The sequence below is a fragment of the Dasypus novemcinctus genome, chromosome 12 (assembly GCF_030445035.2).
Source record: "Dasypus novemcinctus isolate mDasNov1 chromosome 12, mDasNov1.1.hap2, whole genome shotgun sequence".
Classification (NCBI taxonomy): domain Eukaryota; kingdom Metazoa; phylum Chordata; class Mammalia; order Cingulata; family Dasypodidae; genus Dasypus; species Dasypus novemcinctus.
Window position 1 is genome coordinate 77407744 of NC_080684.1, and position 17979 is coordinate 77425722.

The following is a 17979-nucleotide window of genomic DNA, read 5'->3' on the forward strand; positions in this document are numbered from 1 at the left end:
CAGTTATAAAAATCAACTCTATGATGTCTAGCCCATGGAAAATTGATTGTACATGACGATTTTAATAAAATAAAAATATACTATTTACCCAAAACATCCCATTTCCCTAGCCACTGTTGAGAAACGATCTTTCACTGTATTTTAACAATCTATGCCTACTTCACAGGGTTATATTTCATGTTATCTACTCTGTTGGACTAAAATAAATAATGAACAATTTTTCCACCCTGGGAGGAGATTCATTCTTTTTGGATTTACAGCAGCAGCATCTATGCAAAATCAGAGAACAGTAATAGTCAACACTATAAAGGTTTACTATTACGTTAGGCTCTGTACTATGCACTCTATACATATTAATCCTCCCAACCACCCTAGAGCAAGGTTAGGCTATTAAGCTCACTTTGCAGGTAAGGAAGCAGAGCGGTCAAGTGAGGTTGTCCAAAATAATATTTGGCAAAGGTAGAAGTCTGGTCCCAGATCATGTGCTCTTACCGTATGTAACCACACATTCCCAGATTCCCTAAATCCCAGTTTTGTCATGAAGAATTAAAAGGTACAGCTAAACTATTTGAGCCATAAAACACTTTTGGCCACAAAGAAACAGTGATACTTTATTATAATCCTTCAGCAGTTGTTTACCATTTTGAAAGTCAACTCTCAGTTAAGACGTAGGCAAGTAACTAAATGATACTGAATATTGTTTGAAAGCAGAGTGCGCCTTCTCTTGAAAGCCATCCCTTAACCTCTTTGTCATCTTACTGTTTCCCCAACTAGACTAAACCGGTTAAGGCCCAGATCTAATATTTCCAGTCCCAATGATGAGCTCACAGTGAGTCTCATACAGTAAGCACTCCACACCAGTTGAAAGAAAAAAATCTAACAACTACTGAGATTAAGAACCCAAGAACTTCTAAAAATGGTAGGTTTAAAGTGTTAAAAGCCAGAAGGTGGCTGTAATGGGAGTATGCAGAAGAAATGGACTCTAAAAATTCGAAACACAATCTTCACAAACTTTCTCACACCTTTGCTCAAAAGTCTTGGCCCTTAACACCTTCCCTACAGGTCATGCACTCAAATAATAAGCACCAGAGATATCAATTTTGAATTTCTTCTGCCTTTTTAGTAGCTCTGATAATAGCCATTTTTTTCCAACTGCAACAATAATAATAGTAATAACCTACTAGCTGATTTATTAAAGATTCTTTCCTCTCCCTTAAGATTTTTAGAAAAATTTGAAATGAAACTGGTCAAGAAACCAAATTAAACAGAATGTTAGAGACTTTTAAATATTTCATAGATTACCAATTTGGTCTGGAAGTTGAACAGTCTTAAGAGATCCAGCTGGAGTAAATAAATCTGATTTTTTAAATTCTTCTGCGATTTCAAATTATTTTGTCCTGTGCTTCTGAACCAGAAGAGGAAATGACCCAGGTAATTCAGATTTTAATACAACCGAAATAAGCACAGGTTAGATACTGGGGTAGATGTATGACATGACAGCACACCTCTGTGCAACAATGCTGGGTCAAATTCATCCACTTATGTGGATAGCTTGATCTCTGAAACAATGCAGCAATATGTGAGTTTTATATAAGTCAGGACCAACCCTACACCAACTTAGATCTACTGTTCCTCACCCTTCAAACCAGTGGACCTCAGATAGATGCTCTGCAGAGCACAACCTTATAATCTGTTTAAGACCAGCATACCAAAGCGTGAATGACTCAAAACAGAATAGGAAGCTATTTGGGACAGATGAGTATCTTAACCAACTTCTCCCAACTGCTTCTCCAGAGCTACTGATAGAAGATTAAGTGCCCAGCAAATTTTGCATTCAGCTTAGGCAATACTTCAATATAACACCTGCACATAAATGGGAGTCAAATGAATATAAAGGATAACCTATAATTTCAAGATTAAAAAAGGGGACAATCTCCATGGTCTTCTTGCCAGAGAATATAAATATCCATTTCTCAATCTTCCTTATGTCTATTATAAAGCCTTTTCAATAGAAAACTGATAATAACAATAAGACCTTTGATACTGAGCAACAATTCTGTTGTTCCCAATTACTCATATTTTTCCAAGACATGTTTTCCAACAGAAGTTGTGGGATTAACTCTGTGACCTAAAGAATCAACAGCATAATAATGTAAAACACCTACAATTTAAAAATGATATATTTTTGTACTCAATACATTTGCTTGAGGCTTTAAAAAAAAATCCCATTTTTTGCTTAAAATAACGTTAGTGTTTTCCACAGCATCCTTCTTGCACCAGCCAGGCATTTTTCTAAGTACTAAAATCTACTGTTTGAATTAAATCATTCTCAGACTACATGCTGGCTAATAGCATTAATGAGTTGGTTAAAATATATTCAGCAAAAAGAAACAAGATATTTTTTTCTTACTTTGACATAAATAAGAGGAAACTGCCTACAATCAATACAAGGAATATATTAGATATTTAACATACTCAGTACTCAAATCACTTAAAGGGTAATGTTTAAAAGATTAACATAGATTTGTCATAATTTCCTTGGACCTATGATCCCACTCAAGAAATGCACTAAGGAATAAAGAAATGTGTGTGCATTCTCACAATATTAACAAAATTGAAGTTACTTAGTTACTGTGACATTTTCATGTTTTATTTTCTATTTTTTTCATTGATAGTATTATTTAAATACCTGCATTTCTAATATATATACCTGTTGAATACACGAAACAAAAACTTGCTCATGGAACATTGGGTTCTTTGCTGTCCGCCCGGAAACACAGGGCACAGTCAGGGAAGGTCATGTTGCAGTCAACTATGGGAGAACCTGCTGGGCAATCCCTACAACTATAGGGGATGAAGAGTTCTCCACCAGCAGGCCCAATTATAACTAAGCCAATATTACTTCACCAATCAAGCGAAAGAAAACAAAAGACTTGTGTGTATGTGTTAACGAGAGGGGGGTTATTAAAAAGTATAGGCTTATTTAAAAAGTATATAACCGGGGAAATAGATGTAGCTCAACAATTCTGGCACCCACCTACCACATGGGCTTATTTAAAAAGTATATAACTGGGGAAACAGATGTAGCTCAACAATTCTGGCGCCCACCTACCACATGGGACATCCTGGGTTCCAGGTCCTGGGGCCTCCTGAAGAAGGCAAGCTAGACTCTCCACCTGCCACAACAAGCTAGACACCGCACTGCTGCAACAAGCAGACACCTAAACGAGAAGATGCTACAAGCCAGCAGATGCCACAGTCCGCGGGGAGCAGAAGCAGCTCAGGCCGCTGGACACTCATCTCCCATGTGGGAGGGTCCCAGGTTCAGTTCCCGGTGCCTCCTGGAGAAAGCACTCAGAGAATGAACAGACAGACGAGAGAGCCATCTGGGGGAGGGAGGGAAATAAATAAAAAATTATAATAATAAAGTATATAAATCTTTTCTTAAAAAGTATATATCTGGGAGTGGATGTGGCTCAAGTGGTTGAGCACCTGCTTCCCACATGGGAGGTCCTGGGTTTGGTTCCTGATGCCTCCTAAAAACAAACAACAAGGAACAAACAAAAAAAACCAACTCAGGGGAGCCGATATGGCTCAGTGGTTGAGCACCGGCTTCCCACATAAGAAGTTCTAGGTTTGACCCCCAGCCTGGTACCTTAAAAAATAAAAAAGGGGGAGCTGATGTAGTTCAGTGGTTGAGCAGCAGCTTCCCATGTACGAGGTCCTGGGTTCAATCCCCAATACTTCCTCCTCAAAATAAAAAGTACATATGGTACTCAAAACCTTGAATCTGGGGCTTGTCAAATACTTTATTTTTCCAATGGTTAAAAAAAGCAAATTAAAAGATCTTCCACTGAAATTAATGACTCATTTAAAATAGGACCAACATTTGCTTCCCAGAAGTGTCTTAATAGGATACCTAAAAATAAAGCAGGGAAGCGGATGTGGCTCAACTGATAGAGCACCCAGGAGGAGGATCCAGGGTTTGATACCCAGGGCGTCCTGACCCATGTGGAGCTGGCCCACACAGAGCTGCCATGCGCAAGGAGTGCTGTGCCATGCAGGGGCGTCCCCGCATTCCCCACACGCAAGTAGTGCGCCCTGCAAGGAGAGCTGCCCCGCATGAAAAAAGTGCAGCCCGCCCAGGAGTGGCACCGCAAACACAGAGAGCTGACGCAGCAAGATGACGCAACAAAAAAAAAAGAGACGCAGTTTCCCGGTGCCACCGAGGGTGCGCACAGACACAGAAGAACACCCAGTGAGTGGACACAGAGAGCAAACAATGGGGGTGGGGGTGGGGGTGAGGGAAGGGGAGAGAAATAAATAAAATAAATCTTAAAAAAAAAAATAAAGTCAATTACTTAAGTTATTGCTTAATTCACAAGATGAAAATTCGCTATTTTGACTGGGAGGTTGTATGGGAAATATACACAAGGAAGGAGGTGTCCATGAAATGAATAAGATAAAAGGGTCAAGTTATGAAACAGTCTTATATGCCAGATTAAGGAGTTTGAACTTGATCCTATATACCCTAGGAGAGCCATATTGGTCATATCTGTGTTTCCAGAATGGGGACATGGAAGATGAAAATGTGTATGTGTATGTGTGTGTGTATGTGTGTAAGTTAAGACAGGAAGATGAATTCTGAGATTAGTACAAAAAACTCGAGAGGGAAGAGATGTGGCTCAGGCAGTTGGGTGCTCACCTCCCACATGGGAGGTCCCAGGTTTGGTTCCCATGCCTCCTAAGGAAGACAGACAGACAGACATGCAAAATCAACGAGCAGACAATGAGCAGAAAACAGTGAGCAGATAAGAGGGAACAGCAAGCAAAAACAAAACAAGCAGGGAATGGAAATGGCTCAGGCAGTTGGGTACCCACTTTCCACATGGGAGATCCTAGGTTCAGTTACAGGTGCCTCCTAAAGTAGAAATGAGCAGAAATTGAGCAAAAAACAACAATCAGAAACAGCAAGCAAACAATGAGCAAGAAATGCAGTGAGCAGACAGATGGGGACACCATCTGAGGGTGAGGGGGAATTCAGGAGAGGATAAAAGCCCACATACAAAAAGAATTGGGAGGAGGAGAATAGGGAATGGCTAAGAGGCAGAGTAATTTCTGAGGATGAATCATTGGGCTTAGAAACAAACTGAATGTGGAACATGGAAGAGAAAGAGAAGGGGAAAGAGGAGTCCATCAGGCCAGTAGGTTAATGTTGATTTAACTATTAAAAAGACGGAACTCTAGAGGTGCTGATGCATGTTTGAGCAAAATAAACACCCCACTGTAAAGTTTAATTTAAAATGTCTACAAGACACTAAATGGAAATTTATAAAAGGAGACAATTGGGGAGACCTGAAATTCAGTGTTAGATTTTAGAATCAGTGATCAATGAGGACCAAAGGCAGGTAAGCATTCAGGAACACAGAAAATGAGAAAAGGTCCAGAGTCTGAACCCCAGAACACCCATGTTTAAAGGCTTAAAAACTATTATAATAGATATGATATAGGCCTTCATTAAACATACTGAAAAGCTATATATTTATTCCAGAATATTGCTACTGTTCAGAGGATTTGCACAATTTTGGAGCTGCCTAAGAGCCAGTTTAAAAGACCAGGGAAAAATCAATCCTACGAGTATATGACAATAGCTTCTGCCTAACTGGACCAAAGAATCATCAAGTTTTAAAATAGGAATTAGAAATAACTGAGGCTCAGGGAAAACAAGTGACTTGGCCTAGGTCGAAAAGCCTCTTAATCCCAGAGGTAAGAACAAAACCCAAATCTGATTTCTACCCATTATTCACCAGAATTGGCTCAGGAATTACTTCTTATACTGTCCAGTCTAATCTTTAAAGATAAATATTGGTGACCATTGAAGTTTTTTTCTGTTTTTTAACTGACTCTCAAAACCTGAAGGATAATCTTTAAATGTTACAAGCAATGCAGGCTTCAAATGTGAGTAATTTTATGGGAGCCAACATATATGGTATATCTCCTAAATTTCCTGCCTTACTTCATTCAGCACTGTCATTTCTTGAGTTTTTATTTAGACAAAACTTAAGCTAAAAATTTTAGAAGAGAATGAAGTACTGATTCATGCTACCATATGGATGAACCTTGAAAGCATTATGCAGTGAAAAGAAGCGAGACACAAGAGGCCACATACTGTACTCCAGTCAAAAGAAATGTCCAGAATAGGCAAATCCATAGAAGCAGAAAGTGGTTGCCAGGTTGGGTGGAGAGGATGGAGTTGGGTGGCTGTAAATAGAAAGAGGCTGCTAATGAATCCGGGGTTTCTTTTTGGGGTCATGAAAATGTTCTTGAATTAGATGGTAGTGATGGTTGCACAACTTTGTGAATATACTAAAAAGCAACAAAATACACTTTAAATGAGTGAATTTTATGGCATGTGAATTAGGGTATCAATACACAATTAAGTTTTTTTCTCTGTATTATCTATTTTTTAGTATATAAGAGCTTTAGCCTATTAACTGAATTTTTAATGATTAACATGAATTCATGAACTACGCATGTGAAGTGTAAGAAAACTTCAAATTACAAGATTGCATCCATGGTTCCAGCAAAGAAGTACCCATTCATGTTAGTTTTAACACTGCTCAAATATCTCCCCAGAGTTAGATATCCTTAACCCAAAAAGACATTCTACAAACCCACCCCACTTTTCTACTTATCCTTCAAAGTTCAATTCAGATGCACCAGTCAAAATTTTCCCTAAACCAATCTTGAGGGTTACCGACCCAGATTTTAACTTCTTTGGTGTTCCCATTTGATGCCTTTATATTCTACATATGAGAAGGCACTGGCTGCATGACTTTATCTGTATCCCCCACCCCCACTCTATCCATCTCTGCACTGAATCAAGCACACAAAAACCCAGTGTTTCTGCAAGGTGCACACTAAAATCACTTGAATATTTTAAAACAAAAATACAATAAAATAAAAATGAATAAGGGGAAGGCAGGGGCTAACAACTACTAAATTTACAACCACCCGAAAATTCAGTGTTTACAGAAAATATCTTATCATTCCTATGTATCAACAGCTCTCCAAATAAACTGAGAGAAGATCCTGATAAGCAATAGGCATCTTCTTCCTTTCTGATCTGCCATCTGTGGTAGGGCTATCGCCAAGATGCAGATTTTCCTAAAACCTGGAAGAGAAAGACTATCACTCCTAAAGGTGAACCTTCAGATAAACTAGAAAATTAAAGCCAAGGTCCAAGATAAGGAAGGAATTCCTCCTGATTAGCAGAGACTGATCTTTGTTGGCAAACAACTAGAGGATGGACGTTCCCTGCCTGACTACAATATTCAAAAGGAGTCCACTCTTCATCTTGTGCCGAGACTTTGCCATGGTGTTAAGAAAAGGAAGACATCTTACACTACTCCCAAAAAGAATGAGCATCAGAGAAAGGAGGTTATACTGGCTGTCCTGAAATACATAAGGTGGACGAGAATGGCAAAATAAGTCCCCTACCTCAGGAATGCCCTTCAGATGAATGTGGTGCTGGAGTTTTTATGTTTTATGGCCAGCCACTTGGACAGATACTATATGGAAAGTATTGTCTGACTTACTGCTTCAACAAAGAAGACAAGTAATATTGTGTACAGAATAAAACATAAAAATAAAAAAAATTAAAAACCCACAAACAACAACACAAAAAGGCAAAAAGAAATAGGACTTGGCTATTTAGAATATTTCCTGCTAAATCATAACCAGTGACAGATACCTTGAATGCAGTCTGTCCTACTTTTAGTTTAACCCTTATCTGAACTACAATAAGGCCACGTCTTTTATTCAATACTTTATTCAAAATACTGTTACTTAATGGAAATAGCTCTTTTACAGCTAAAGGTAAGAAACTTAAAGCTTTATAGCTGTAAATCACTGTGCTTCCAACTATGAAAAGAAATGATTTTGGAAAGTCAAAGCAAAAATTAAAATATGTGCAAGTATAAGGGGAATTATATTGAGAAAGCACTTTTCCTTATTTTCTTCTCTCCAAATAAAAGCAAGGAAATTAAGTCAGGAACTGTCAAATACCCTCCCCCTCAGTATGAAAACACAAAATTGAATTTAATATATAAATGAATGTTGAAAATGGGAGGATTGCATCCAGCATCCAGGTGGAATCTGAGCCTCCTCTTGACATAAAGGTGCAATGGACACAACCAATCCAGTGTCCACATAGAAGAGGTGGCATTGGATTGGGAAAAGTGGACATAATGGACAAAGGGTATGGGGAAAGGCAGGAAGAGATGAGAGGTGGAGGCGTCTTCGGGACATGGAGCTGCCCTGGATGGTGCTTCAGAGGTAATCACCGGACATTGTAAATCCTCACAGGGCCTACATGATGGAATAGAGGAGAGTATGGGCCATGATGTGAACCAATGTATATGAGGTGCAGAGGTGCCCAAAGATGTACTTACCAAATCCAATGGATGTGTCAGGATGATGGGAACGAGTGTTGTTGGGGGGGGGGAGAGGGGGGGTGGGGGGTGGGGTTGAATGGGACCTCACATATATATTTTTAATGTAATATTATTACAAAGTCAATAAAAAATAAAAAAATTAAAAAAAAAATAAATAAATGAATGTAAGATCATTTTAATCTGTTTTTAAACTTAACTGAGTATTTTTTTAAAAGTCCTGTTTAAAGTTAGTACTAGAATATTTTAGGGTGTGATCCAGTAGTGTCTCAAATTTATTTTGCTTCTAAGAAATAGCAGGAAAGAGAGAAATAGCTGCTCTCCTGCCCCCTCACACCAGAATCCCAAACTTCCTCAAATCCAGAGATCTAGGGGGACAGGAGAGGAAGTGTGCCACCCTCACGCTAGAGTCATTCCACCCCCAATATTTTCTTAGGAGGCCTTCTATGCCTAGGTTGTAAAGACTTTAAAAATACAAATGATTTGCCCAAAACAGACCAAATGATAGACTTATAATGTAATGGCATAGAAACGAAAGGTGTATGAAAATCTGAAGAGTTTTAATAAGACAATTACTAAAAAGAAAAAGGAAAAAGAAAAGCACATTGTGTCAATACCAGATTCTGAAACCAATGTTTAAAATTACTTTAAATTACAGCCACATCCCAATTACTTAGAAGGAGCTGAGCTACAAGTCAATTCATGAATTATAAAAATTATTATGCCTAAACACCCTTAGGGGATTTTAGAATAACTTCATCCAGAATTTTAACAAATACACAATGACCCAAACAATGTGGCGTAGCTAATGGAAAAATGGATAAGAAAGAATTCTTTTGGCTCTGTGGGCTCCTACTAATTTATTCAGTTCTTCCAACCATGAAATAAGTTTTTTGCCACCAGAAAACCCTTGAGTTAAAGTTCTCAATTTCTGGGACTACCATCATCCTACATCTTATCCAAGCTACAAATTAAGGATGACTGTATTTAATATTTCTCCCCCCAAAATTCTTCACTTGGGAAGTATTTTCAAAAGTTGCTAAGATTGTAATTGAATTTAGCTGGTGATCCGATACATCTGCAAATAACTTGGAACAATAATCATCAGTCCAACCCAATTTTATCTTTCATACAAAATAAGAACTATTATTTCTTGACATATTACTATACATTCTATGCCTTCAAATGTATTGTTTTTAGAAATATTGCATAAATTTTAATAAACTTATGCAATATAAATACTGCATAAAGCAGTAATAATTAAGCACCTACACCAGAACTATAACTGTATTGTAATTTCCAAAGCCCATGATGGTTGCTGTCCTCGTTTTCTTGTTTCTGTATCTATTTCTGTAATCCACATACATCAGTAACTCATAAGATATTTAAATTTAAGTCGAAAATCGAAACTACCTGAATATCTAGGGCAAGCTATTTTTTTTAAATCCATTTTATACAGGTAAATGATCTTACAAGGTATAGGAGGGGAAGAAAAGGTACTGAATTCCAAATCAGGAATCCTGATCTTGCAACTTTTTGACCTACACATACCTTATTCGAACAAAGAATGGATGGAAAAGTTCTTAATGTGTAAGAATTCCATGACTGTCTGAACAGCAAACAGCTCAGGCCCCCCTCACATTATGAAGGGGGAGGAGGAAAGACTTTTAAAAGGCCTGATCTGGGGCCCTAGCAGACATCTCACTCTGCAGCATGCCCATGGTCCATGCCTTGCACCATGTACTTTTCTCATTTTCTTGTTTCTTAATAAACTCTTTACTCCCTTGCCTATTCTAATAATAATAATTTTTTAAATTCCATGACTGTAGAAAGAGTGGTAACAGTGTAGAAAAAGCAATGCATAACATTTCTGAAGTCATCGTCACTCACATACTGGATCTAAGAAGTGCTTGATGATTTGATAAAACTCAATTTCTACTACGTGGGAATCCATGAATTGCAGCCATAAGGACGATCCTTTACAGTGCTTGACACAGAGAAGCTTAAAAAATAATACTCAAATGACTGCTATTTTTAACTTGCTTTCAATTATACTCACATTTCATAATAAAAACATTGGGTATAATATTAAATAGTAACCTTATAGCCTAAAAGTTTAATCACTATCAAAGGTAGTTCAGGGATTCTTACCCTGGAGTTCATGGAGCCCTAAGGGATCCACAAAGAAGCCTGACAAAAAACTTTATCCCCAGAAAACATTTTTTTTTTTTAAGTTTATTTACTTGAAAAAGTCTAGATCTTTCAGAAAATTCTTAAATGGGACCAAACAAAAGTTAAGAACCACAATATTTTCTAATCAAAATTTTATGATAATAGTTTGTTTCCAAAGAAGAATTTTAATTACAATTTACAACTTAAATCTCTCCATCATTGTAAGTTTTCATACATTTTAACAGGAAAAAAATATTATCAGCTAAAGATTTTTATGGCTACAAATAAGGGTCAGGGAAGTGGCTGTGGCTCAAACAAATGGGCTCCCACCTACCACATGGGAGGTCTATGGTTCAGTTCCCAGTTCCTCCTAAAGATGACACCAAGCTGGTGCAACAGGCAGGTGCGGTGAGCTGACACAACAAGATGATGCAACAAGAGACACAAGAAGAAAAACATGGTGAGAGACTCAACAAAGCAGAGAGCAGAGGTTCCCAGTGCCTCCTAAAGGCGGATGAGCAGGATGGTGAGCTGGCGCAACAGGCAGGCAAGGCAAGCTGACACAACAAGATGACACAAGAGACACAAGAGGAAAAACAGAATGAGAGACAACAAAGCAGGGAGCAGTGGCTTAAGCAATGAGTTGCCTCCCTCCCACATCAGAGGCCCCCGGTTCAGTCCCCAGTCCCTCCTAAAAAAAAAAGACAGATACAGCAAGTATAAACAATGAGGAGATAGGGAACAATAAATCTTAAAAAAAAAAAAAGGGTCAGCTTTTCGAATCACTTTTTTTACTAAAAAGAGTACCTTACTAGAATACAGATCAAATGAGTGGCTTGTAAATGTGATAGGAAAAGTGATGCCTAGATTTTCACAAGTTATAATTACTGAACAGGAAACATAGAATGCAAGTCTCAATGCAAAGTTAGATTCTATCAAATTTTTAAAAATCTGAAACTAAATCACAACAAATAGAAAAGTAAAAATTTTAGAAAACACTGGCAAAACTCTAATCATAGCAAACTGACTAGCTAAGTTTTAATCAAATAAATATGCCCCTTGAGTAAGTTAACTTATGTTTCCTAAGGTTCTATTTTATTATTTTCCTGATTACTTTTATGGGGGAGGGGGGAAATAGGTCTAATTGTTTAAGTGCACTGACTTCCCAAAAGGATACCTAATAAACAGGTAATACCAAGCAGAAAGCTGGCCCATGCTAAGTGCTGGCCTGAGAGGCAAGCTGGCCCGAGCAGAGAGCTGGCACAGCAAGATGATGCAAGAGAAAGAGACACAGAGGAGAGATAATAAGAGATGCAGCAGACCAGGGAGCTGATGTGGCACAAGAGATGGAACACCTCTCTCCCACTCTGGAAGGTCACAGGATCGGTTCCTGTCCCACCTAAAAAGAAGACAAGCAGACACAGAAGAACACACAGCAAATGGACACAGAGAGCACACAACAAGGGAAGGGAGAAATAAATAAATAAACAAATCTTTTTAAAAAAGTAATAGTGGTTATGGGAAGGGAAACTGTAACCCTGAAAGACAGATGAGGGACACCTTTTTCTCTATGCACCCTTTAGAACCTTTCAAATCCTGTGCTGTACGTAGATATTTCTTAGTCAACAAGAAAGAAACTGGTTTGTTTTTTAATGAACTTATTGGTGGAATGAAAAACTAACTTTTCAGACACTGGTGTTAACTCCAACCGTTCAGATGTAATCTCCTCAACAGTACCAATAACAAATCATTACACAGAATAAGAACTAAAATTTTCCTCCAAAGAGAATCATGCATTCACTCAATTAATATTCAGTACCTACTATGTGCCAGGAGTTGTGGCAATATCCAAGTCACCTGAAAGTCCCTACCTTTATGGAGCTTTAGTGGGGAGAGAGATAAACAGATAAGTAACTTCTGAGTAGTGATAAGGTATTATAAAGAAAACCTATGGGGGTTAGGAGAGCTTCTCCGTTTTAGACAGGGCAGTCTGGGTAGACCTGAGGAGATGACATGTGAGCCAAGAACTGAATGAAATGACAAAGCAAGCAATGCAAAAAAAAAAAAACAGGAGAAAACCCCCATGACATGAACAAGCTTAACCACTTAAATTATTCAGCGTACAGCAAATTAACAGTATGGCTGAAATGGACTGTGCCAAGGAGATGGCAGGAAATGCGCTAGTGGGTAGGAAGATCCCAGATTCATGTAGGACTTTGTGGAAGGAGAAAAAAAGAATCAGAATTTTATTTAAATATAATGGGGAACATGTGTACAGTTCTGAGCAGGAGAGTGACATGATCTATATTTTAAAACTATAACAGTAGCTGCTGCTCAGGAGGCCAATACTGTAGGCCAGGCAACAGATGGTGGTAGCACTGGATGACAGTGGTCTAAGAAAGAAGGAGAAATGTGTAGTCTTCAGAATTTGCTACTGGATTGGATATGGGAATTTGAGTGAGATAACTGAGTGAACAGCGATTCAAAAAATTATTTTGTACTTGTATGGTTATTTCAAAGGTCAAGTTACTTTCATATATATTATCTCATTTGATAATAACAAGAGGCAGGGGAAGGTCACACTGAGTCAAGATTCAAGTTCTTTTGCCTCTTACCTAAAGCCATTTTAACTGGTTTTAGGCTATAAAATGTGCTGCCTTTTCACAAGTTTTCTGCAAGGATCAAATGTGTGTAAAAACTTTGAAAATGTAAATAATGACCATTACGAGGTAGAAAGCATCATATTAATAGCTGTCAAAATCAAATATTAATATTTCCACTAGATAAGAAAACACTGACACTGTAATTGACACTAAATTTCATCCTTTTGACAAAGGTAATCAAGAAATAAATTAACAGTCCAATGAAAAATGGTATGTTTTCCACACCTCAGAAGAGAGCTATCTCCCTCACCATTATATTCCACCAGAGAACCTTATATAGTTGATGAGAAGAGGCAAATTTAAAATAAACTGATATAAAAACTAAAACATTTTCACTTAATATGGAACAACCAATGTAATGAAAACACAGGCACCAGAAAAATAACAATATAATCTTTTAATCCTTTCGAGAGATTGGGAAAAAACAGCCCTTCAAAGCTATAAATGACGTTACACCATTTAATACTAATTTTTATTACATAAAACCCAAATCAAAGCACCACTCATTAGAGATGCTTTTAAGACACTGTAAAATTAAGACGATATAATACAGCATGAGTTATCACTGTCTTGGTTTAAAAACTAAAATACAAATGTCTAATGTAAACTAAATTGTGTGCCAAACATTGAACCATGAGAACTTAAACTTACCACATTCAATCATTTCTGTAAGTTTATTAAACAAAGTCCCACAGAATTTATTTTCTATCCAAAGCTTTTAATTTACTCTTGCAGGGTATCTCCAGAATCAAGCAAAAATGGAAAAATATGTATTTTGGAGAATTATCTTGAATGTCAGCTTATATATTTTAAAATTGACTAACAGTAAATACAAACGTAAGAATATGTGGTATAGAGATCTATCATCAACCCCTGCCCCTCATTTTTAAGCTGGGGCATCAATAACGATCTTCGGGACTGAGAGAATGCATTATAACTAAAATCACATTTTAAAAACCTTCAACGCATAGGGCAATTAAACGTGCTTGGACAGAGTCCAAGACAAATCCATAACACAACAAATTTCTCACTATGAAGGTTCACATTACTAGGCTTCAGCGTAGTTCGAAAGAAGGTATAGAAACAAGCTGTTCTACTCTCCCTAATATTCAAGAACATTTTCCTTATAAAAATAGTCGTGCACGAGTCTTATTTCTCTATAAATCAAGCAGCTTTAGGCCGGAGACACCCTTCACTCTCAGGTATACTTAATTGTAACTGCACGAAGCACATCAACATTTAAAGGCTGACAAAGTCTTTAGAAAAATGAACTAGACTAAATACAGGTCCATAGGGTTAGATCAGATAAAATAATGCTGCAATATGGTCACTTTACGTAGCATACTGAGCAACGCCTATGTTGAACGAATGGCTAAAAACTGACAAAAATTCCAAGGTTACGTTTCGTGGATTACAAGAAACAATTCACATCTGAAGACTCGAGGACATATTACGGAAAGATTTTCACAAACAAGAAAATGCCGAATTTTTCATAATGCCGTTACTTGTCAAAGTACAGTATTCATAAAAGAGCGGAAAACAATTTAGTAATTTAAGTGCACAAAATAGTCAAAGATTTCACAAAGTCCCCAATAACTGCGGCCCTCCTCTAATCTCCTGCTCAACTATTTCCTCTGAACAGAAATAGCTGAAAGACTTTGCCAACCAAAGTAAAATCACTTCTCTGAGATAACGAACGGAAACGTATTTAAACGAGAGGCGACCGCGGAAGTAAGAGCAACAGGGACCAAAGCCCCGCTCCCCGCCCGCCGGACGCCCCCCACATCCCCGGGCTCCCGCGGCCGCAGCGGCCAGAGGCAAACATGTGCGGACAGTTGTAGGACGCGCGGTCCGCCCCAAGCCGCCTCCCGGGACGCCGGGCGCGCCAGGCCTTATTACACTCCCGACTCATTCATTCTGAACCCCGAGCTGCCGCACGCCAGCGCTCCCACCCTGAAGGAGCTAGGGTTCCGGGGTCAAGGGGCCGTGTCGGGCCACAACCCCCGCCCCCCGTCCGGGCCTCGCCGCAATTCCCGCGCTCCCGCGGCCTCCGCCCGGAGGTGGTCTGAGAGGCCGCGGAGGCCCGCGACCTACACCAGAATCCCGCAGCCCCACCCTCGGACCCGGCGCGGACCAGGCCTCCCCGCCCACAGGGCGGCCGCCTGGAAGCCCCTAGCCCCCGCCGCCCAGCTGCCCCACGGCGGCCGGAAGTCTCCCCGGCGCCCCCTCCTCAGCGCCCGACTTTCCTCGCAGCCGCAATCAGACCCTCTCAGGGCTACCTCGGCCCTCCCACCATGGGCCGCGGGCAGTAGGAAACGAGCAGCCGCGCTGCCCGCTCCGCAAAGTGGACAAGAGCTGAGCGAGAAGCCAGGGACCAGCCTGGGCGGTTACCTTGATAATCCTGCGGGGCAGCCCGGCCATCTTGTCAGATCCCGAGTTCGGCCTCTGGTCTCGTCTCCAGCTCCGCTCGCCTCACGCACGAGTGGAAGTCCTGGGCTCCACTTCCGGGGGACGTTGCCGCGCCCGCCGCCGCCGCCGCCGAGGCCCCTCGGGAAATGTAGTCCCTGCTAGGGCGCGAGCTCGGGTTCGGGCTCCGGCTCGGGCTCGGGCTCGGGCGGCCTTCTCTCGGACTGGGCCCCCTCCCCCGTACTCCCCGCCCCAGCCCCGGCCTGGAGGTGGCGGAAGTGACGCGCCGCGGCGGGGCAGGGACGCGGGGGGGGGCGGCTCAGGGCGGTGCGGAGCTTCGGCGCTCGTGGCCGGGCCTGCCGCGCGGTAGTGGGACTAGGTCGCCCGCGCCCCGCAGGTCTCTTTTCCGCGGCCGCTCCTGCGCGGGTCGAAGTCGTAACAGAGGCCCAGCAGCCGCCGTCGCCCATTCATTCATTCTATGTGCCTGTATTGCGCGCCGCCCCGCCTAGCGCTGCAGGCAAGCACTGCGGTCAACCTGACCTCACTGGACGCGCTCCTTCCTAAAAGGGATAGGAAGACTGAAACTCAATCGCAAACGTTTTGACAGTGGTTCCTGCTTTTTATCCTGGAAAACCGTCGCCAGAGAGTTTTGATGTTTAAATTTCTCATAACTAAAGGAAAAGGGGTTAAAACGAGTTGGGGGCGGGGAAGAAGAATGGCTTCTGAACGCCTGGACCTAGTGGTTGGAACATGCAATTGCTCTCTGAACATGTGAACGTTGAAGAGGATTAGAATGCCCAGAGTAATCTCTGAAAGAGGCATGACCCAGAGAGTCGTGGGACCCTAAAAGAGAAACGCGGTGGGGATGCCCGAAAATGGGATTGTTGAGGCATTTCGTGACATCTTTGATCACTTGCTTTGTGATGGGATTTTTACAGGCATTGTTTTACTTACTTCTCATGGTAGTCTTAAACCGCTTTACAAATGAGGCTCGGAGACATTAACTAATTTTGCCCAAGGTTATACATGAGAAAGCCTGGTTGTTTTGTACCCAGGTAGGTATGCCAAAACATGAGCCCTTAACTACCAGCAGTGTTTCCAAGCACAGTAGCACAGACAGTAAGTGGTGAGTGAGTGAAAATGTTCCAGGTGCTATGTTAGGGAAGAAAATACAAATAATAAAAAGCTGACCCGCCGTCCAGGAACTTAAAAGTCCAGTGGAGTAGAGAGACAAGACAATCAATTGCAAATTCTATGTGTTAAGAGCTACGGTACAGTTTCATCCAAGGTGCTGTTTCATCACAGAGGGGCATTAACTGCTTGAGAACTCAGGGAAGTCTTCCCAAGGGAGAAGTGGAGTCCTAAAGGATGAGTAAGAGCCTGACAGACCTGGTGGGAAGAGCATACCAGGCATAGGAAATAGCCTGTTACATGCCATTGAGCTATGGGGAGAAAATAATGCATTAAATAAATTGGAAATGTGAATGCAACAAACCCAGTGAGATAATAAGAGAAACTATCTACTGGACCAATGCCAAATGATTAAGTGGATTATTTTATTCAATTACAAAGCATATGAGATAGGCTTTATTAGTACCAGTCCTTTTGCGAGAAACCAGCTTCAAAGGCAAGAAGGAAATCCCCTGACTGTAATGAAGGGTTTGGACTTGGGAAACAGTGACAGCAGGTAGCAGTGCAATATTTTGATCACGAGAATTTGATAATGATAACTTCAAATAACCAAAAGTCTGAAATGGGTGTTCTGTGATTAGAAGAATCTGGGTTTTTAATATAACGTTTTGTGTAATCTATTAACTTTAAAAAAAGATAATTAAAAAATAAAAAAATTTTTAAAAGAAGAGCTTGGTAAAATAAACGACATTGGACAAACATTTACTCTCAAAATATTTTAAAGAGGGTCCAGGAGAATTCACCCTGGTAGGATGTAAGGCAGAGTAAATAATGGGTTAGAAGGGTACTTACTGTTCTAGCTATCCGTAGTTGCACTACAAACCAGCTCACACTTAGTGCTTAAAACAATTATTTATTTAGCTCTCAAATCTTCAATTTGGACAGGGTTTGGCAGAGAAGTTACATCTCTGCTCCCTGCTGTGTTAGCCGTGGCAGTTTGATTTTAGCTGAAAGAGCCACTTCCAAGATGGCTCACATGACTGGCAAGTTGGTGCTAGGCTTCAAGTGGTCCTCTCCCTGGGGCAACTTCGACTTCCTAGAATGAGTGTTTAGCAACCAAAAGGGGAAGCTGAATTGCCTTCTGTGATCTAGCC

The 17979-nt window shown here is 40.3% G+C and overlaps 1 protein-coding gene across 1 annotated transcript in view; it reads right to left on the reverse strand.

The window, feature by feature from the left end:
* Positions 1-16201, reverse strand: part of UBE2N (ubiquitin conjugating enzyme E2 N) — a 46615-nt gene extending 30414 nt beyond the window's left edge. Inside the window, exon 1 of the mRNA XM_004446744.3 lies at positions 15680-16201. Within this exon, the coding sequence (XP_004446801.1) occupies positions 15680-15709 (30 nt within the window). The 5' untranslated portion in view covers positions 15710-16201. The remainder of the gene's footprint in view (positions 1-15679) is intronic.
* Positions 16202-17979: the final 1778 nt, after the last annotated feature.